This window comes from Salminus brasiliensis, chromosome 9, assembly GCF_030463535.1.
Source record: "Salminus brasiliensis chromosome 9, fSalBra1.hap2, whole genome shotgun sequence".
NCBI classification, from domain to species: domain Eukaryota; kingdom Metazoa; phylum Chordata; class Actinopteri; order Characiformes; family Bryconidae; genus Salminus; species Salminus brasiliensis.
Window position 1 is genome coordinate 4668356 of NC_132886.1, and position 22804 is coordinate 4691159.

The 22804-nt window shown below is 42.0% G+C and overlaps 2 protein-coding genes across 3 annotated transcripts; both read right to left on the bottom strand.

Annotated features, from left to right (window-relative positions):
- Positions 1-5302: 5302 nt before the first annotated feature.
- LOC140561929 (tripartite motif-containing protein 16-like) lies at positions 5303-14372 on the bottom strand. 2 transcript variants are annotated; one of them, XM_072687204.1, is made up of 6 exons: positions 13707-14372; positions 11813-11905; positions 9623-9856; positions 9305-9464; positions 8135-8194; positions 5303-7276 (listed from the first exon to the last, which is right to left on the bottom strand). In XM_072687204.1, the coding sequence occupies exons 1-6, from the start codon at positions 14295-14297 to the stop codon at positions 6741-6743; spliced, it is 1674 nt and encodes a 557-aa protein (XP_072543305.1). In that variant the 5' UTR covers positions 14298-14372; the 3' UTR covers positions 5303-6740. The 2 variants fall into 2 exon arrangements, with proteins under 2 accessions (XP_072543305.1, XP_072543304.1); XM_072687203.1 differs by having other exon boundaries at positions 11813-11908.
- Positions 14351-22569, bottom strand: LOC140561931 (E3 ubiquitin/ISG15 ligase TRIM25-like). The gene is made up of 7 exons (XM_072687207.1): positions 21961-22569; positions 20621-20716; positions 20275-20508; positions 19714-19873; positions 19426-19485; positions 17870-18112; positions 14351-14487 (listed from the first exon to the last, which is right to left on the bottom strand). The coding sequence occupies exons 1-7, from the start codon at positions 22567-22569 to the stop codon at positions 14423-14425; spliced, it is 1467 nt and encodes a 488-aa protein (XP_072543308.1). The 3' UTR covers positions 14351-14422.
- Between the last annotated feature and the right edge of the window lie 235 nt (positions 22570-22804).

Consider the following 22804-nt stretch of genomic DNA (forward strand, 5'->3'; position numbering starts at 1 on the left):
AAAAGCTATACAAATAAATATGACTTGACTTCAGCAGCTGGCAGGCCATAGGTTTTTTAAGGGGTTAAAATGAGTAGCATTGATTTATCATTTATTATATGTTATTTCTTAAAAACTAAAATAATAAATAACAACAAATATAGAGGTAGAGGTAAAATGTCTCCTTTTGAAGACAAATAAATAAAGCTGTATGTGAGGAGGAGCTCTTTTGAACTCTTGAATTTTATTTCCAGCTAATGATCATTTTTATTATGGATTAATCTGCTGATCATTTTCTCTATTAATCGACTGATTGTTTTTTTATTTTTAACTCTGAACACAGTAAGAAATTGGTAAGATTCTCTGTTCAGCTGCAGTTTTGGGAAGGGAAGTCATCTCAAATCTAGTCAATATATTAATGATTTCTCTTTTTGAGACTGTTTAGAATTTGTATGATATTATTTTACTTATTTGTGAACATTTTAACTCGTTTCAGTAATGATTTAGCAAAACTAGCTCAATCTGTGGGTATTATTTTTCCAAATAAGCATCATTTGCATTATTTAAGGACTGAAATAAGCCAAATACCTGTATTCCACCAGTGGAATAAGACAATATCTCTGGAAAATAATCTTAAAACAGGTAAAACATCTAGAAATATGTTGATTAACTCTTAATTCTAGCATCAAAATGATACAATTGATACATTTATTACATGTACTGATAATAAAGTCTATTGAATTTGGCATCTGCAGAAATTAAAGATGTTTTATTTTGCATACATGCATCATGAGCAAGCATATGATGACAGTATTGGGCTTTTAATAATTTGTTTAATAAAAACCAAAATAGAATTTGGAGCACAGATTTTAATAATGGTTGGTTTCTAAAAAAAGATTAAAATTACACAAACAGGATCAAAAATATTGATATGCAATGATATACAAACTTTGAACCATTTAGCTGATAGTTTGGAGGTTATGCTAACGAATTTGGAGGTAGTCCTCATTTGTCATTATTCCAGAAACATCCCCAGTGCATGAGGCTAACCCCACCATGCTTAACAGTTGATACAGTGTTCTTGAGGTTGAATACCTCACTATCACCTCCAAAGATAACTGGTCATTGTTGCCAAAGAACTTGTAGAAATCTTAGTCTCATCTGATGTCCTTGTTCAACGGTGGGCAGCCAACTCCAGCGCCCGGGGAGCAGAGATGGTGAAGGGCCTTGCTCAAGGGCCCAACAGTGGCAGCTTGCCGAGCCCTAAACCCTATTATCAATAGCCCCTTTTGGAGAAGGGCCTAATTTGGTGGACAGCAGCCTCTCAGTCCATGGCTCTGTTTAATTCACTTGACTGTAGACAGTGACACTGGTGTTCCAGCAGGCTATTACAATGACAAAGATTTGAGAACCTCTTATAGTGATTTAAGGAACCTTTAAGAAACCATCCTCTTCTAAAAACCTTTTCTTGAAGGTTCTTCAAAGGTTCTTCAAAGGTTCAGCTAACATGTCCATGCGGGACCTGTATGGGTAGCCCAACAGAGAACAACAATTTATGTCCATGGGTTCCATGCAGGCCCCATATAGGCATGCCACTAGGGTCAGTGATGAAACCAGTAGGGGTTAAACATGTACGGCTCGGCTCGACCCGCCATCCTTTAAGATCCACAGAAGACGAGCGTCCAGACTTTTTTCTGTCCTGAACCGAAGTGGTGGAACGAACTTCCCCTGGGCGTCCGAAGAGCAGAGTCCAACGCTCGCTGTCCTCAAACCCAGACTGAAGACCCTCCTCCTCTTCTGAGAGGACTTGGGTGAAGAGTAGAGTATTATGGTCTCCATTTTGACTTGTGTTTAGTAGAGTCTAAAATTAGAGGATCTTTGAATTCTAGTCTATTCAATCTAGTTGAGGTTCTTCTTGAGTAAATAATGAAGCACTTTTGTAAGTCGCTCTGGAGAAGAGCAGTAAATGTAAATGTAAATTATTTAAGGAAGAATGGTGGGCTGGAACAATGTGGCCCATTTGAGAACCCAGCCCAACCCACTCAGAGCCCATGTCCACCTGGAACCCATCTAGCCCACGTTCCACCCATGTGAGCCCCACATGAGCACATTGGCTGGGTTGTCCTTTCCACAGTGGCAGCTTCCAGTTCATGGCAGACCTGTCCTTTTGAGGCTCCTGGATTGTTCTTGGCCTTCCAAGCCAAGTTCTTCTCAGCTGAAATGGACAGTTCTAGAGAGGTGGCCACACCTCTCAAATACTTATATTTACATACAGTTGTTTAAGCTGATTATCTCTGACCTCAGAGACATTTGAGACATTTCAGAAATCACCACAGGACTTTTCAGGTCCTATAATTTCCTACTTTGAAGACCACCCTGACCAAAAAAATTGTAAGGCTCTTAAAACACTGTGTTGATCCCATTGTGTTCAGGGATAAAGTCTAAATGTACAGCATTCCCAAAGCATGCTCTGCCCCCACCCTGCGCTGTTTCTGAATGGGAAGCTTCCGTCTCTAGCGTTAGCACAACACTTCCTCTCTGACACTCACTAGAACGTTGCCACCACAGCTACAAACATCTCTTTTTTTGGCTGCATCTGGAAGCTTGGTTTGTGGTGGACGAGCACATTCATTATGTCATGCTGTTTCATTGTAGTCTTTGTGGAGCTCCCACTAAAAGATTTTCCACTGTGTGGAGAGTCAGTAAACAGCCAGGCCAAACAGAGGAGATCAGAAGAGGGCTTAAGAGCCAGGGTGTCTGCAGTTAACTGTGCCGATCACAAGGTTAAGGGCCTCAGATGTGCTGGAGATGGAGGATGGGAACACGGAGGATTCCACAATGGACCTGAGGAACCTTGAGACCAAAGTTGGCATGAAAATACCTGAGAGTCTTCTACGATGGATGCAGGATGATGTTCAGGATTATAATTCTCCAGTGTCGGAATACCTCCCAAGCGAACTCCTTACCAAAATCCAAACCCTGAAGCTTGAAATGGTGAGCATAATTAGTCCATTCTCATTAGGACTGGTTTCACAGACAGGGATTACGCCAAGTCGTAGACCACAGGGCCTTCTCCAATGCAAGTCAAATGTAGTCTAGGACTAGGACTAAACCAGCCCATAATGTCTAGGGTACTTTGTTTTGTAGGTAACTATAATACAGGATCCTACATGTCCTCCTCATGGCTCCTGTCATTTGTTCCCATCAGGCCATTCTTTGAAAGTTCTATTGGCTCAAACTAATGTCTTTAAACAGATCGTCTGTCGCTGTGGTTACTAATTTACTAATCAATAAATGATGTTGATCTAGGATATTTAAATGTAACCAGCTCTGATTGAAGGGATGGATTGTATGCGATGGCTATGTGAAGAGCACATCTCGCCGATCAGTCTCACCACCAGCCAGAGCAGCCAAAACTCAACGTTTACCCCAATCAATCAGGCCATTTCGGACTTGGTGAAGACCACCACCGGTTAACATTAGCAGAGCATGCTAAACAGCATGGGCATGAGTTGACTGATGCGTGGTTCAGAGAAGCTCCAACCAGTCAGTGGTGAATCCAGATATAGATGGCATATAGATGTCAATCTATTAAAACGTTTAATGCCGGTAATCACACCAATATTCTGGGATTAATTCTAAACAATTGAGGTGTCTTCCTGTATTTCTTGTTTTAATGTTTTTAATTTACCCTGTTTTCTACTCAATTTGAAAGGCCAATTACCCAACCACCATTCATGCAATCCCCCTCCATCACTAGCAATGCTCCCAACACTAGAAGGGTAAAGACTAGCACACCCATGTGGAGCCAAATCAAGCCAAGATAAGAGAACCTGCTATGGAGTGCTCTACAGGGTGATCTCTTGTCCAATATGCAAATTTTACTACATTAACAAATGATCAATGCCAGTGTTAATTTCTCTAACCCCCTCTCTTTTCCATGTTGCTCCCCTTCCCGCTTCTGTTGCTGCAGAGAAAACTTCGCTCGGCAGATGTGAAGATCCTTCAGCAGCTAAAAGCTCTGAATGAAGAGATGGAATGCATGCGATGGCTGTGGGAAGAGCACATCTCGCCGACCAGTCTCTCCACCAGCCAGAGCAGCCAAAACTCAACCTTCACCCCAATCAACCAGGCCGTTTCAGACATGGATGAAGACCACCATCAGTTAACATCAGCAGAGCATGCTAAACAGCATGGGCATGAGGCCGTAGTTGACCAATGCGTGGTTCAGAGAAGCTCCAACCAGTCAGTGGTGAATCCAGAGATCCATGAGGAACCAGTATTAGATGAAGTAACAGTTAACGAGTCCCAGAGACTGCTATTAGGACATGGAGAGAGTCTCAGTGAAGACCCAAGGCTGCTAGCACTCCAGGACAAGCAGAATGACCAAGATCCATGTCTGCTAGGTGGTGAGCAACTCTTGGGATATGATATCCGGTGGAACTGGGTGGAGTGTGAGGACGATGTGATGTTCCTTTGATGAGCCAGAGCCCGTATGCACCATTTGAGGTCTCCTGCTCATCTCTCTCTCTCTGGTTCATCAAAAGAATCTGACATACACGGTTTGGACAAAAGTATTGGGACACCTGTTTACTCATTATTTCTTCTAAAATCAAAGGTATTAAAAAAATCCAGAGTTGATCCTGATTTTGTTGGAGTTACTAGCTCTACTGTCCAGGGAAGAAGACTTTCTACTATATTTTGAAGCTGGAGCATTGCTGTGAGGATTTGACTGTATACAGCAACAAGCGTGTTAGTGAGGTCAGGATGCTGGATTATGATCACCACCTCACCTCATCTTCCCCAACTGGATGGAGCTCCACCATCCATCATTCCAGAGAACACAGTTCTTCCACTGCTCCACAGCTCAATGCTGGGGGCTTTATACCCCTCTAGCCCACCATAGTATTAGGCAGCATGGTGCCAATAGGTTAATTTTTATCTGTCCTATTCTATTGGCGATACATCTCAGCAGGGACTATAGAAGCTGTGAACTGTGTCAGCAATGGGTGTCACAAAAAGTAGCTGAATGCATTCATTAGAAGGGGTGTCCACAAAATTTTGGACATATAGTGTAGTTGGGAAGATCTGAATGATCTCAAATACATTCTCTAAAATCTTCGGTCTTTAGGAGCTGGGTTAGCAGTATTTGTGGTGACTGCTGAACTGGACTGGATTAGGTGTGATTGGTGCACCCCACCCCACAGGTATTTATAGCCCTTGCATTCTTGTGCAGCGCCATCTGCTGGAGCCTGAAGTTACTACTTTAGTGCTCTAAAAGGCAGGACTTGGGTTAATTAGACAAATTAGACCCTCTGTGGTGTGTGGCCAGCTCTCGTTATTTATTTATTTTTTAAATAACAGCAATTAGGTTACAGAATATAGCTCTTAACATGACAGGATGACAGGGATACAATCTGAGTGCATAACAAAACTATCAAAAGAAACCAATAGGAGACAAAGAAGGCAAGCAAAAAAAACACTTAACGGACATTCCAGACTCTCAGACACAAGACCAGACAAGAAACACTGAAACAAAGGGACTACATGACCAATTCTCAGCCTGCATTCCTCCTGTGGACATCCTGTGGACATCCTGTGGACATCCTGTGGATGTCCCGTGAAATGCTGTCAGTCGCAGCCCAAGTACATTTACCATTACAGCTCTATTCAGAAGCTCACATCTAGCCAAGTACATCAAGCCCGTGTTGTTGGGAAGGATGCATCACTTGTGTGGACTTGGCCATTACGCACCACACTGCTCGTCCAATTGCAGAATTACCATACAGCGTCCTCCTGTCCTCTGGAGTTTGTACTCGAGAGACGTACGAAACGTACAAGTCAGCACTACCAAGTAAAACACCAGTCTGAACTAAGGCGGAGACAAGGGTGGAGACAAGAACACAGATAAAATAATACAGAGATATGTAAGATATATATTTATATATATATTTCGTTTTTCACTTTTTGACATAATTTTGTGATGAATGGACCAATAGAAATGCTCCAAAATGACTTGCTTTAAATATTTTTTTTTACATTGACTTCCATTGAATGTTTCCTTCTGCTGTAACATTGTTATTTTGGAGATACAAGGTTTTTACATGACAGCAGTGATTAGTATAGTATAATTAAGATCAGTACGTTATAGTACCAAACGGCACCGGTTCCAAAAGTGCTTGTGAATATATCTACATTGATGGGTGCGGTGGTCTCGAAATGAGGGGTGATCAGGTCAGTTTCTGGAGTATTGCTGTGTATCTCGGCAGTGGAAAACACAGCAGGAGCTCCACTGACTGAAAACAGTCTAGACAGACGTTCGTCAACAGTCAGACATTCGTTGCTATCTCAGCAGTGAATTGTCAACACAGGCGGGTGCAGCCCGACGTTAGTACACCCGCCCACGCTTTACACCACTGAAATAGCAACCCACCAAGGTCAGTCTGACCGCACCTGGCTCTTAAAGGGATGGCGAGAGACACACTGATTAGTTTATTACTGCACGTTACGCGCCCCCCCCCCCCAAAACAAAAAACAAAACACACCCATGATTCATTCAGAGACTCAGTACATGACTTTTCATGTATAGTTTCAAGCTGAGCAAGACGAACTTGTCCCGTCATTATGATAGCAAAGACACACCGACACGCCCCCTAAATCAAGCTGCGAGGTGCTCGGTTGGCGGCTCACCAAAAGATCGCTTAAATATGGTCCATGCGTATTTTATGTCTGAGGATGAGCTCCACAGACTTGACTCACATCTACTTTGCTGAGAGAGACAGATTCACTGATGAGCCAAAGCTGAACCCAAACCCAGGGTAGAGCGACTGAGTGAAGGTGGTCTGGACCCTGTGGAGGAGCTTCATGGTCTCAGAGACACTGTAGAAGGACAGAGTTCCCGCCCTGTGATCCACATACACTCCTATCCTAGAGGAGCCAGACACTCTGGAGATTCTAGTGTCTCTGTCAGAGGAACTGAATGTGTATCTGGAGGGTTCACAGAGCAATCTCCAAGACTGACCATGATACCCAAACAAGCACTCTCTGCCTGTTCCCTTCCTGGGGATGCTTTTATACGACACTGCAATGTCAACCCCATCAGCTCCACCCCACTCAACCTCCCAGTAGCAGCGTCCACTCACACTCTCTCTACAGAGCACCTGACGCCACTCATCAAATCTGTCTGAATGGTCAGGATATGGCTGGACTTTGTTGCCGCAGGCCACCACCGTGTTCCCTTCAGACAGGTGGAGGTATCTGTTGGCTGTGTTGGAGTCCAGTGTGAGCTGACAGCGATCTGAGAGAGAGAAAGCCAGTCAGCTTTTAAACAGGATATTAAAACAGATCGTAAAACTGGAACGATGATAGTACACAATTCCAGCGCTGGATGAGCTGTTCAGAAATAAACTGTCCAGAGGAGTCTGGGTTTTCTCTTATAATATCTTAGTGTACTTTAAATACAGATATAATAATTGTTTAAATAAAATAATATAACAATAAAATAATAATAATAATAATAATAAAAGTACTAAATATTCTAAAAATATTTATAATAATTTTAATCCTAATAGAAAAGTTTATTCGTTTGTTAGAAGGTGTTTCTGTTGTTCATAACATAAAAAAAAATATTTTTTAAAGAAATAAAACAATGATTAGGCTTATTAGGAATAGAGGTGGGGGGTTTAAAGCAGGATCATGCTGATGCTCCACTGACTGTAACAGGGGGAGAATGGCGTCTCCGTATTTGTCATAGAAATATGTGGGTGTGAAGGAACATTCTCAGATTCTCAAGGTTCTTTATCAGTTCATGGTCACATCTCTCTTAGAAATACGGTTCTTAATGGACCCAAAGCGTTTTTTCTACGGCATCTCTCAAAGAAACTTTTGTAGCACTGTTATTTTTTGGAGTGTAGAGGAGTTCTTAGGGACCTTCCCCCTAATTACAACAATAGCTTTACAGCTTGCAGTGGTCCAGCGCAAATAATGAGAACCCTGGAAGATGGCTTGTGCTAGAGTTGCTCCTGTAGTTAGTCTGGTGGTGGTGGTGGTAGTGGTGGTGGGGATGGTGGTGGTCTTGGACAGCTTATGCTTTGCGTATTTGATTATTTCAGTGTTTTTTTCCAAGTGTGTTTAAGAAAGAAAGGGATGAACTTACACTCTAGAAAGTCTTCTCTGCTTTGGGGTTCAGGAACAGGAATGATTTGCACTTCCTTCACTGTGGAAAAATTAAAAAAGTTAATTGACAGCATTATATCCCATAATGCAACGATCCACATGTAGCTCATATGACAAGATGGTTGGCGAGGACATTGCTGAAAAGATCTCCGTTCCCTATCCAGTTGTTTTTTGTTGGTTCTGACCCTAGTTTTGCTTTCCTGGGCCGTGGAGTATGGATGTATCTGGGTTACTTCTGTTTGCTAGAGTTTTGACCCTGGCATGGACCCATGTGGACCCATGGCAGTCTCCTCAACGCATGACCCACAGAAATGCTTTACCAGGTTTCTCCAGTTCCTGTACATCAGGTAGCTCCAGTGGCGACTCTGGCCTTCTAGTGCTCTCACACTGACCCAATGACCCTTGCCTCCACCACTTTCCTGAGCCCCCAACTTCTACTCTGTGTCTGGCCATTGCCCCAACTTCAGCTCCATTCCTGACCTCTCTGCTGCTCGTCCCATCTGCTCCTGGTCGTCTGCCAGTGGTCCTATTCGCTCCTGTCCCTGTTCTAACCTCTGTGTCCATCATGGACCTATGGCATGCAGCCTGTTTTGACTGTGCCTCCCCATGCACCAGGCCCACCTTCTAATGTCCTGAAGCTCTGACACTGACCCAGTGTCCCTCTCCTCCACTACTCCACATGAGCCCCCAACTTCTACTCTGTTTCTGGCCATTGCCCCAACCTAAGCTCCATCCCTGACCTCTCTCCCACTCGTCCCTTCTGCTCCTGGTCGTCTGCCAGTTGTCCTGTTTGCTCCTGTTCCTCTGCCAGTGGTCCCATTCGCTCCTGTCCCCGTTCTAACCTCTGTGTCCATCATGGACCTATTTGCTGAGCTGCTCCTCCCTATGGGCATATAGCCTGTTTTGACTGTGCCTCCCCATGCTCCAGGCCCACCTTCTGTTTTGAGCTTCGGGACATTAGAAGAAGGGCTTGGCCCCACTCTTTTTTGTATTGTTATGTGTGGTGGTGGTGGTGAAGAGTCGGGGGTCCATGGGCCAGCCCCCCATGGTACTGGGACAATGAACCCCTGGTGGAGCATGAAGGTTAGTTTTGCCCTCATAGGAGGAGAACACATGGAAGCAGGGAACCAGGAACGTTAATGTAATATACCTGCAAATGATGTGTTTTCGAATTCCTCTTTCCAGAATTCGTCTAGGTTTCCTTTCAGTCGAGAAACAGACTTTGCGACAACGTCAAAGGAGACGGGAGGGCTGACAGTGCTGGTGGGTACGCCTGAAGATCCAGGAAGGACTGAGAGAGTCTGAAAACTCTACACAGAGTCAAAAACCAAGACAAATAAGACCAGCTTTATCCTCAACAATTCAGAAATCGAATTTCCGGTTTCGGTCTCCGGACACAAGCATGACTGCATTCACGGCAAGCCTGTTCGTTCTCCTTCCTTTCTAGGTGTTTTCACACAGATCCTACCTGAAGGAAATGGATGTGATCCTCTGTGAGTAAAAGCTTCTCCAGCTCAGAGTCTCTCCTCCTCAGCTCACCAATCTCCTGCTCCAGTCGCTGCAGACGTTCCTCAGCTTGATTCACTGCAGCTTTCTCCTGAGCTCGGATCAGCTCTATGACCTCAGAGCGTCTTCTCTCAATGGAGCCGATCAGCTCGGTAAAGATCCTCTCGCTGTCCTCCACTGCTGTCTGAGCAGCTCGCTGGTAGTGGACACACAGGGAAGAGTCTCTTAAAAGCAGCCATCAGTATTCACATCAGTAGACATACCACCACCACCTGGATGGCAAAACAGTATCAGAGCTAGACCTTCAATTTGGAACCGGCCTTTTTGGAGAATGAGGTCTGGATGGGGATTTAATTTGGGGGACAATATTTACTACTTTCTAAAGCATATCTACCCTCATGTCCCACTCTGCTTCTGCTTAGAGATTAAATTGAAATGTAATCTGAAAACTTGTCAAGTTAAAGGACTATTAGCCTTATTACACAGCTTATAACAAGGCTTATTACACACTAAGGTGTATTACTCAGTATCTACAGGGACTTCTGAACTAACTCTCTCTCTTTTTACCTTCTCTGAGCCACCCAGCCTGACCTGCTGGAAGATTGCTTGCTAAGGTCCCCTCTACCCGCGTCAGACCAGCTGCCACCTACTAGTCCGACCATCAGGTCCCCCACCCACCACCACCCATATCAGACCAGCTGCACACCCTCCTACCACTGCTACCTGTTTAATGACCATGTTCAAACCTAAATGGACTCGTAACTGTCTGCCACTATTAATATCACCACTATTAACTATCTGTTGTACCTGGTTTGGTCATTTTTTTTATCAATAATTAATAAATAGTTCTGATCAGAGGAGGACAGGTCGGGTCCCCCTTGTAAGTCTTGGTTCCTCCCAAGGTTTCTTCCTCCAGCTCTGAGGGAGTTTTTCCTGTACTGTCGCTGTTGGGGCTCACTGGGGGTCTTTAATCCTTCATGTCTTACGTTATTTCTTCTTTGTCTCTGTCTTTTATTAATTACTAATTATGTAAAGCTGCTTTGTAATGACAACAGTTGTAAAAAGCTATACAAATAAATTTGACTTGACTTGACCTCTGTACAGACTGCTGGGGCTCTGGAAATAGACAGAGAGTCCTGACTGTTCCTGAAAGAGCTCATATAAAAATCACATCGTATTCTCCTCAAGTTCCAAATGTGTCAAACGTTTTGACACGCATTTTCAGGTAGAAGTGTGTGGAGATACTAGGGTTTAAAAGACTTCTGTAGAAGCTGAAGTATCAACTGAAGCTTTTTACTCCAGTAAAAGTGTAAAAGTACTGGTTTCAGAACGACGTCAAGTAGAAAAGTAAAAGTAATGGAAGGAAAACAAAGGCTGAAAGCTTAGGCCGCGCCACAGGGGTCTATAGTACACTATCCCTCCCCCCCCCAAAACCCCATTTCTCTAAAAGTCATAATGAGGAGAATGTTCTATTTAAACGTTGATGTTAAAAATGTTGGGCTGCACTAGGCTCCTGTTTCAGCTGCAGATCTGCCCATTGAAAATGAAGCATTTCAGTAATATCAGCTCTATTAAAGGAGCGTCTCTGTGCTCTACTGAGCATTAATATGAGCTTCATGGAGGGAAATATGAGGAGTCGTTGTCTAGAAGTTTTGTAAAGCTGCAGAAAGTCAGACTTCAGAGGCGTGTGATCAATAAGCTTTATTGGAATGTAAATGTGGGGCTCAGTCGGGACGTTTCACTGCAGCTCTCTTGAGTCTCTGTCACGGACACAGTCTTCATACTAGACTACAGACGTCTGCTGTGAGCTCGCTGGAGAGGGACGGGACGTGTGCAGGTGTGATGGATCTCTTATAAACCAATAGGGAGTCAGAATGGAGTCTGTTTATACTTCTCAACCAATCACAGTCAGACTCTCACTTTCCGGATGGAGAGATTTATCTGGAGAGGGTTTTTATTGATGACGAGCCGGAATGGAAACAAAGGGAAATGAAATAGGAGGAACGAGGCTGTTTTTAAAATGTAAGGAGGAGAAAGTTCAGATAATTGGGTGAAAATTTTAGGAGTAGAAGTCAAAAGTCGGCTGAAAAATAAATAATTAGTCCTGTAAAGTTTAGATAACAAACATCTCTGGCAAGTACCTATTACTCACCTTGTGAGACGCCACAGCCTCCATCAAATCCCGTAGCTCATTCGCTTTCTCCTGGATGCTCTTGTCGAATTTCCTCTGTGTTTCCTCCAACTGCTTCTGTAATAAACCAGTCAACCCAACACCAATTAAAGATACAACCCCATAATCCTGTCCTCTGGTGCTTACCCCACTGCCTGTGCCCCTTACCCCAAGAAACCTGACCTTGATTCGACCTCTACTAGTTATAAGGTATTGCAACCTCCCTCTCCGTCGCGAAATAGTCTGTAGGGGCCTTATCTCTCTGACTTCACACACATCACAATGCTCTCTGCTGATGCTGGATATCTAAATATTCTGCTTTTGATTTTTAATAACAATTAAAAACATTATTTATATTATTTCTAGTGATATTACGGGCCTTGCTTTCAAATTGTTTAGGTCTTATGTTTCCAGAACATTGTCTTTTGACACTTTAGTAAAGTACCTGTTACTCAAGGTATGCCTCAAAGGTCAGTAGTCGGCCCCCTATGTTTTGTTGTTGCGCTTGTTTAAGGTCATTGTTTAAGCTTTTTATTGTTTTGCAGATTTTAGCAGAAGTAGAAGGCGAATGTGAGCACACTCTGTAACTCGTTTTCCAAATTCTAGAGACATACAGCATGCTTTTCTAAGCATATCAGGGATATCGCCAGTTCTTAAAGAACACTGATCCACTGCAGGATACTTCTCTCAGGACCAACCTTGTAATTAGACTGGTTATATTCAGTACAGGAGAGGATCTGAATGCTAATTTTTAAGAATCTGTAGGTACTGATGTTTTAAGTCTGTGATTACTGACCCTCTTTTAGCGATCTTTTGGCAAGCTGTCAACCACTGCAAGCACTGTGCAGATTGATTTAGGGGACGTGTCGGTGTGTCTTTGCTATCATAGCCATGGAAATTACTCCTCGCTCGGCTTGAAACGCTCAAAAGTCATGTACTGAGTCTCTTAATGAATCATGGGTGTGTGTTTTGGGCGTAACGTGCAGTAATAAACCAATCAGCGTGTCTCTCGCCATCCCTTTAAGAGCCAGGTGCGGTCAGGCTGACCTTGGTGGATTGCTATTTCAGTGGTGTAAAGCGCGGGAGAGGGGGGGGTGTACGAGAGTCGGGCTGCACGTGCCTGTGTTGACAATTCACTGCTGAGATAGCAACGAACGTCTGACTGTTGACGAACATCTGTCTAGACTGTTTTCAGTCAGTGGAGCTCCTGCTGTGTTTAATATGACAATTTTATTGAATTTTATTGACTATTTATTATTAAAGAAATGGAGAGGGGGGGCATTTCAGTTTTATGTATTTTGCATGTTTTTATGTATGTATATTTATGTATTTTGTATTTTATGTAAATTAAGCTATGCTAAACTATGGACCAGTCAATAAAATTCAATAAAAAATCCTTAATTTTATTGAATTTTATTGACTTTTATTTATTTATTTATTTATTATTATTATTATATATATTTATTCTATTATTCTATTTATAGTTTAGCACAGATTAATTTACCATAGCTAGTACCCACTTTTATTAGTTGGTGTTCACTACAGTTATTACACTACAACAGTTACCATAGTCAAAATACATAAAACTAAAACGCCCCCCTCCCCCCCTTTTTAAAAAATAATTATTAATCATTTATTATATTAAAAGATACAAACATTGGATGTTTTAATACTATAATGGTATAATGGTATACCGACTACCAAACTAGGAAAGTCCCTGGTTTTCACTTCCGAAATCTGGTTGCCTTAATCTCTAATTTTATTAGAGATTGGTGATTTGGTGATTTGGTGATTTGGTAATATGGTAATTTACACCAAATCCTACCCAACATCCCACCAAGTCGTTAATGAAGAGCATTGCAGGTGTAATTCTTACCTGTTTCTCGGCTCTTTCTGCTGCAATGAACACAGTATCATGTCCTTTATGTTCATCCAGCAGACACAGCATGCAGATACACTGCTGATCAGTGCGACAGTAAACCTCCATCAGCTTCTCGTGCCGACAGCAGATCTGCTCCTGGAGGCGTGCGGAGGCTCGGACCAGCTTGTGCTTCTTAAAGGCAGCAGATTGGTAGTGAGGCTGGAGGTGAGCTTCACAGTAAGAGGCCAGACACACCAGGCAGGACTTGACGGCTGTGTGTTTTGTCCCGCTGCAGAAATCACACTCCACATCTTCAGGCCCAGAAGAGCAGTGAGCCGGAGGAGCAGCTCGGAGCCTCGTCTTCTTCACTTCCTCCACCACCTCAGCCAGCATGGAGTTTTTACCCACGACAGGTCTCAGAGTGAAGGAGCGTCTGCACTGAGGGCAGCTGTAGGTTCCCTTCTGATCCTCCTGATCCCAGAAGCCGTTGATGCACACCATGCAGAAACTGTGGCCACAGGGAATAGTCACTGGATCCTTCAGGAGGTCCAGGCAGACTGGGCAGGTGAACTGGTCCTGAGACACTGAGATACTGGCCTCTGCCATTTTACTGCACCCACAGCAAGAAGGAGCAACACAGCGGTCCGGCCCAGCAGCTCGACCAGAGGGAGGATCTTGTTTCCTGGTTCTCTGTGAGAGAAGTGAACTCTTACTGCCCAAGATACCGATACTCACACTGACCGGATCAATGAGAGGACCATGTAGAAACTCCTGGAAATTATATTAATGAGAAAAAAATGCAAATCCAGACACAATACACACTGATTCACACATACACACACACTCGGCCTGCAGGAAAAACAACAACGGATCAGTTTCACTTTCACTTCTTAACAAAGAATAGGAGGAGACAGAAAATTCGAGAGGGGGGGTGGTCTTATCTTAAAGAAGCCCCTGTATATGCAAAACTGTATATTCCTTGATAAAGCTGAATAATGAGAGTTTAATAGATGGAAGTGACAAATCATGAACTGTGCTTGATGGGCCCTTTAAGATGAATTTTGTCATGGTTTTACAATGATTTACAATGAAAAATAAAATGCAATATTCCTGTTTATTTATTTATCTATTTATTGGAGACTATTTATGTATTTATTTATTTATCTATTTATTGGAGACTATTTATTTATTTATTTATTTATTTATTTATTTATTGGACACTATTTATTTATTTATCTATTTATTGGAGACTATTTATGTATTTATTTATTTATCTATTTATTGGAGAGTATTTATTTATTTATTTATTGGACACTATTTATTTATTTATCTATTTATTGGAGACTATTTATGTATTTATTTATTTATCTATTTATTGAAGACTATTTATTTATTTAGTTAGTTAGTTATTTATCTATTTATTGAAGACTATTTATGTATTTGGTTATTTATTTATCTATTTATTGAAGACTATTTATTTATTTGGTTATTTATTTATCTATTTATTGAAGGCTATTTATTTATTTGGTTATTTATTTATCTATTTATTGAAGACTATTTATTTATTTAGTTATTTATTTATCTATTTATTGAAGGCTATTTATTTATTTGGTTATTTATTTATCTATTTATTGAAGACTATTTATTTAGTTATTTACCTATTTATTGAAGACTATTTATTTAGCTAGTTATCTATTTATTGAAGACTATTTATTTATTTGGTTATTTATTTATCTATCTATTGAAGGCTATTTATTTATTTGGTTATTTATTTATCTATTTATTGAAGACTATTATTTATTTAGTTATTTATTTATCTATTTATTGAAGGCTATTTATTTATTTGGTTATTTATTTATCTATTTATTGAAGGCTATTTATTTAGTTAGTTAGTTATTTATCTATTTATTGAAGACTATTTATTTAGCTAGTTATCTATTTATTGAAGACTATTTATTTATTTGGTTATTTATTTATCTATTTATTGAAGACTATTTATTTAGTTAGTTAGTTATTTATCTATTTATTGAAGACTATTTATTTAGCTAGTTATCTATTTATTGAAGACTATTTATTTAGCTAGTTATTTATTTATCTATTTATTGAAGGCTATTTATTTATTTGGTTATTTATTTATCTATTTATTGAAGACTATTTATTTAGCTAGTTATCTATTTATTGAAGACTATTTATTTATTTGGTTATTTATTTATCTATCTATTGAAGGCTATTTATTTATTTGGTTGTTTATTTATCTATTTATTGAAGACTATTAATTTAGTTAGTTATCTATTTATTGAAGACTATTTATTTAGTTAGTTAGTTATCTATTTATTGAAGACTATTTATTTATTTAGTTATTTATTTATCTATTTATTGAAGACTATTTAACTATTTAGTTATTTATTTATCTATTTATTGAAGACTATTTATTTAGTTAGTTAGCTATTTATCTATTTATTGAATTTATTGTGAGTGAGTGAAAGGGGCTTATCTTAAAGGAGCCCCAAGCCTGTATATTTCTTGCTAGGGCTGAATATTAAGAGTTCAGTAGATGGAAGTGACAAACCGTGAACCTCAAACTCTGCCATTCCTCCTTTCACAAGAACATCCAGCTGAACTATAAAACAGGCCAATTCCAAAACCCCAACACTGTTACATCACAGTCTTGACCCCTTATAATTACACTCCTAAACTGTACATTAACCCCGCCCACTGGAGAACAAGCAAATAAAGAAGCAAAGCTGAAAATGCCAAAAGCTAATGCTAGGTGGACCAGAATAAGGAGAATGAAAGCTAACACTTGGCTGACCGGAGAAAGTGCTGTGATGCAGAAGCCATTGTAGGTGGACACTAAGAGGACTCAGAAAGGACAGCAGCACGTTCCGGCTACACTCAGGAACCATTACAAAAAAAATGTTAGCATGTATTTGTTCTTGTTCCAGTTCTAAGCCATGCTAGGCTAGGCTAAGCTAGGCTAGGCTAGGTAGTGACACAAACCAACCACTACAAGTAGACCCCCACAAGCCCCCATAAAAGGTAAATCAGTTTCATTCTGAAGTAAGATAACAGGGTGGTCAATTAGCTTGTGAAATCAGCATCTGAGCATTTTTCATTCTAAACAAAGTCAAATAATTTTTCTACATCAAACAACAACTCAAATAAAGACATTTTATGGTACATTTTAGCGTCCAGATAAAAACTAATATTTTTCTTAATGGTTGAAAAGAATGTTGGTGTGGTTTTGATACATGTGATATATGTGAGTAATCCAGGAATATCACGCTCGCTTGGCTTGAATTTGGACTGGAGTTCTGGTTGGGGCTGCGAGCTGATGTGACCCAAAGCCACACTCCCCCCTTGCCAAGCAGAGGTTTGGCATAAATTGGACCATCAGGAGGAGCAGGGGCGGTCATGATGAGGAGAGGGGAAAGGAGTGGTTTTATAGACTGCGTCGTAAAGGAGAGGAGGAGTGTGGGCGTGGTCCTTCTCCCAAATCTAATGGCTGAGGGGTCTATTCTATTAAGCTTGTGCTAAAAAAAAAAACAAAGCTCAGGAAGATCTGATCTGCTCATCAGAAGCTTTTACACAACCGTGTGGAGTCCAGGCAGCTTGAGTGCACCCTGTCGTTAAAGTAAAAGTCAAGTCAAATTTATTTCTATAGCACTTTTTACACTTTTTACTGTTTTCGTCACAAAGCAGCTTTACATAATTAGTAATTAGTAAAAGACAGGAAAAAAAAGAAATAACATAAGACATATATGAAATATATATATAGCATATAATTGACCAGTCATTCCAGATGGGTTCTTGAAAATCTTGGTTCTCGAAGGTCTCCGGCTGTAATGAAGCCCTAGAAGCCCCAGAACTTCATTTTCCATTTCACATTTTCACGTTTTGGGCCAGTGTTATTTCCGATCCAGGCTGAACCAAGAACCCAGCACGGAGCGGCTGAGTGAAGGTGGTCTGGACTCTGTGGAGGAGCTTCATGGGCTCAGAGACGCTGTAGAAGGACAGCGTTCCCGCCCTGTGATCCACATACACTCCTATCCTAGAGGAGTTCAGTGGTCGTCGGATTTCCGTCTCTTTGTTGTTGTGCCAGAATGAGAATCCCGAGGGAGAGCAGGACAGTCTCCACGACTGACCATTGCAACCAAACACGCACTCAGCAGCTCTTCCTCTCCGACTGATGCTTTCATACGACACTGCCATAAAAACCCCATCAGGTCCGGTCCAGTCAACCTCCCAGTAGCAGCGTCCACAGAAATCTTCCTTACACAGCATCTGAGGCCAGTAGTCAAATCTGTGTGGATGAGCGGGATACGACTGGACAGTGTTACTGTTGGTCACCACTGTGTTCCCCTCTGACAGACAGAGGAGTGTATTTGCTGTGTTGGGATCCAGTGTGAGCTCACAGGAGTCTGATTGAAGACGAGACAAGACATTAGCATTAGTTTGTGCAATTAATTAATTAATTCACTTTAATTCTATTGGCTGCTGACTCTGTAGACCCTGTAGAGACATATCACATTGTTTCATGTGTATATCGTGGTTGCCAAATGAAAATTTGGTGACTTCACAGTAGAAGGCAAAAATGATCTGAACTTTGAATGGAAGTCAATGTAAAATAAGAATTTATTCCAAGTAATTTAGAGCATTTCTATTGGTCCATTCATCCAAAATTATTTAGACAGTGTTCGGAGCAGCTACAGGTAGCTACAGCTACTTATTACTTTAAGTAATTACTAGGTGGGGATTGTATTAACTGTCTTTATATCTGCATCTGTTTACTGTGCAACATATCTACATATGTATTCCAGAAGTGGGCGTGGCCTAAACCTAAAGATTATGAGTTGATGGGCCCTTTAAGATTAATTTAGTCATGGCTGAAGATTTACAATAAAATTAAATGCAAGATTTCTGTTTGTTTATTTATGTATTTATTTATTTGTTTGTTTTGAGGAGACCCCAAACAGGAAATCTGCTGCTCTAATGGGCCTGCATGGGCTTAATGAAGTGGTGGGCTCTGCTGGGAAGTGAGAACGGGAGGTTCAGTTCAACAGTCAGTGTTGAGCTGAAATGGTTTCTCAGTCAGAAGAATGAATAAATATGTGATTAAAAACAAATGTGTGTGTGAACTCCTGTGTGTATTGGGGTCTATTCATACAGACATGTGGCTTTATTAAAGATCCAGCAGGGGGAGTACTCTCCCAGATAAAGTTTATCAGTGGGAGAGTTAAAATCTTCAAGTGTAGGCTCTAAACTCACTTGTTTTTTTTTTTACCTTTTGGTAATTAAATATTTTCGGGTTGCAGATCCAAGGGTTCAGGGACACAAGGAACTGCTGTAAACTGGGATGCTGGTGCTCTCATCCAGCCACTTGCACATGATCACTCTGATTTGTAGACAGTGGAGTAGATGGCTGGATGGATACCAGTGTTTCAGGGTGCTCCCATATCTGTGTTACCTTCTGGCTACCTGTTTTTTATCGGGCTGCTATAGTCGGACCGTTTGCCACACTCTCTGCCTTCCAATCTCTTTACCCTTTTGGAGTTAACATTTTTATTTTTGTTTGATTTGATTTATTGTGGAGCTCAGTAAGGCCGATTATAGGTCAGACTACTGGAGTGAACCGTAGACGACCAGCTGCGTCCGAATACTTTTACGAAAACGTCCTCTCCTAGATTCTGCTGGGTGTAACAAAGTGTATGACAAAGACAGAGTGTAGACTTACATTCCAGGAAGTCTTTTCTGCTTGTAGGTTCAGAAGGGAGGATGATCTTGATTTTTTTCACTATATGAACAAAGAGTGTGTGAACAGTGTGTGAGTGTACGATGTTCACCGCAGGTAACAGCACCTATAATATTGGAATGAAATCACAGCTGTGCCTCATGGAAGAAGAACTTCCAGAGAACTGTATTGAAGACATACTCTATTGTGTATCTGAGAGTCCAGGAGAAACAGGAGCTTCCTGGAGATGCTCAGCATAAAGGAATACTACAGGTGAGTGTCACAGTTTACCTCCATTTGCTATCTTCTTAAGCTCCTGCTCACAGTGCTCTTCCAGTTTCTCTACCAGCTGTGACACGGACATCGCTACCTCATCAAAAGACTGGAGAAGACTGAACGTGATGGTGTTTAATCCTGCTGATCCAGAACCGGTCGAGAGAGACTGCAGACTCTACATGAGGAACAGGGAACAAGAGGTTCTCATAGGGATGCTGATCATTGCTCAAACAAAGCATTAGTGTGTACATCTTCATCTTCAAGTTAGCAAAGAAACTGGTGGAAATGAAGGATCCGAAAAGTACAACTGGCCATCACAGAAGCACTGTCTCTATTCTGGAGGTTTCTTTCTCCACAGTCAAGATATCTGATATCTGACTGTGTTGGTTGGCTGGTTGACCAGCTTGAGCATTGAGCTGTGGAGCAGTGGAAGAACGGTGTTCTCTGGAATGATGGATGTTGGTGCTCCATCCAATGCCTTTGGGATGAGATGAGCAGTTAGGGATGAGGTGGGGTGGTGATCATCCACCTTCCTGACCTCCTGACCTAATGTCCTGGTTTTCACACAGATATTACCTGGAGGAAATGGATGTGGTCCTCAGTGAATGAAAGCTTCTCCAGTTCAGCGTCTCTCCTCTTCAGCTCAGAAATCTCCTGCTCCAGTCGCTTCAGATGGTCTTCAGCTCGACTCACTGCAGCTTTCTCCTGGGTTCGGATCAGCTCGGATACCTCAGACCGTCTTCTCTCAATGGAGCGGATCAGCTCAGTGAAGATCTTCTCACTATCTTCCTCTGCCTCCTGAGCAGAGTGCTGGAAACAGAGAGAGAGAGGATCGAAGAGTCTGTGATCATTTTGAATCGTGTCTGGTGGATTCTGGTGGATTCCAACACTCACCTCTTGGTCATCTCTAGTCTAAACTCACCTTGTAAGATTCCACAGCCTTCCTCAGCTCCTGAAGCTCTTTCTGCTTCTCCTGCATTATCTTCTGGGATTGCCTTATGGTCCCCACCAACTTTGTCTACAGAAACACAGAAGCCAAAACCTATGAATGCTTGTACTTAAAGCAGTATTATGCGAGCAATGCCAGCTCATAATAAATTCCAGTGTAGCTTTTGACCACCAGTATGCTAGACAACCAGTATGACCAAGCTTGGCCATGCTGGTTGAGCAGCAAGCAAGACCAAAAACTGATCGACCAGTACGGCCAGCATGGCCAGCATCACCAAGCTGTTACCATCGCCTGGATGTCTAGATGATATTATGCTCCTGGGCTCCCTCTACAATTGGGAAGTGAACCCTCACTATAGGATACACTTTACACGTGCATTTTACTGAAGCTTAGTGATACAGAACTGTCTCTCCGATTTCACTCATCACCTAAATGTAATCAGCCATAAAGAGGCCTACCAAGACCCGTCATGGATTTCCATGACAATACTCCAGCAAAACCTCTGTTGAGTTCCAGGCCTGACCAACTTCCCAATTCCACTGGTCTTCCACTGACAGTGGAAGAAATATGTGAACTGAAGCTATGTCACTCCACTGGTGCTCCACTGACTGTCACAGGGAGAATAGCGCCTCCATCCTTGGCGGGGAGGCGGGCAGGCAATGCTCATGAGAACTACCTGGCACTGTGTAATCCAAGTCATATTTGTGTAAAATCCTGTAATATAACTCTTGAGGGGTGGCTAAAGGTGCAGATTCCACTTTTTGACTGTAGGGGGAGCCCAGGAGCAAGAAATGCCAATTCGCACATAAAGCTGCTTTAACATTATTTATTGTTTAAGAGGGGCTCCGGTGGTGCAGCTGTCTAAACATTGGTCTTATCATTGTGTGGTCTTATATGTGGATGGTCCTGCATGGTCTTATCTGGATGTAAGCACATGCTAGCCCTAGACCCTCAAAGAGCTGGTAGCATTGTGAAATACTGGGGATCCTAGCTAGTAAGCGGGAATTGGTCAATACTATACTGGTGTGAAATAAATGTTTTATAAATGTTTTTCAGATTTGGAAATAAATATAAACAAGGAATCGCTACTACATATCTTCATAGTTCATTGTTTTGAATACGCCAGTCGTCCTTTTGGAATGTGGAACATGTAGACTAGCTGGTTAGATGAGATACCTTGATGAGCTACAGTGGAAAAAATGAAAGTCATGTGTTTCCTTGATGTGTTTTTTAATGTCCTAAGTCAACTACACCGACAACGCTCACACACCAGGCCGGTCTTTCCCTCTTTACCTAAAGCAGCAGTGCTAGACTGAACAGTTTACCTGTTTCTCAGCTCTTTCTGACGCAGCGGAAAGTATCTCATGCCCCTTGTGCTCGTCCATGGTGCACAGCATGCAGATACACTGCTGGTCAGTGCGACAGTACACCTCCAGCAGTTTATCATGCTGAGAGCAGACCTGCTCCTGCAGCCGTCCGAAAGCTTCGACCAGCTTGTGCTTCGCAAGGGCCGGAGATCTGTAGTGAGGCTGGAGGTGAGCTTCACAGTAGGACGCCAGACACACCAGGCAGGACTTGACGGCTCTGTGTTTTTGTCCAGTGCAGAAATCACACTCCACGTCTCCGGCTCCAGCAGGACAGCGAGCAGGTGGCACAGTCGCAGACGTGACGGGCATCGATACCTTCAGTTTCTCCATCATATTAGCGATCATCACATTCTTGTGTAAAACCGGCCTTGGGGTGAAGGAGTGTCTGCACTGAGGGCAGCTGTAGACTCCTTTCTGCTCCTCCTGATCCCAGCAGCTGGTGATGCAGTCCAGGCAGAAGCTGTGACCACAGGCAGTGGTCACTGGATTGTTCAAGACATCCAGACAGACTGGACAGCTGAAGTGCTCATGATCCACTGAGCTGATACTGGCCATTTTCCCCCACTGGTACACACACGGACTGAGAAGAGAAGAAGCAGTGCAGGAGCAATGCCAGCAACAAATGGAGGGAAGTTCCTGTTCCCTGCTCTGAAGAATTGAGAGTTGAGAGTTTCCTGGTTCTGTTAATGTGAGGAAAAACAGGTGTGTCAGGTGTCTCCGATTTCACTCATCACCTAAATGTAATCAGCCATAAAGAGGCCTACCAAGACCCGTCATGGATTTCCATGAC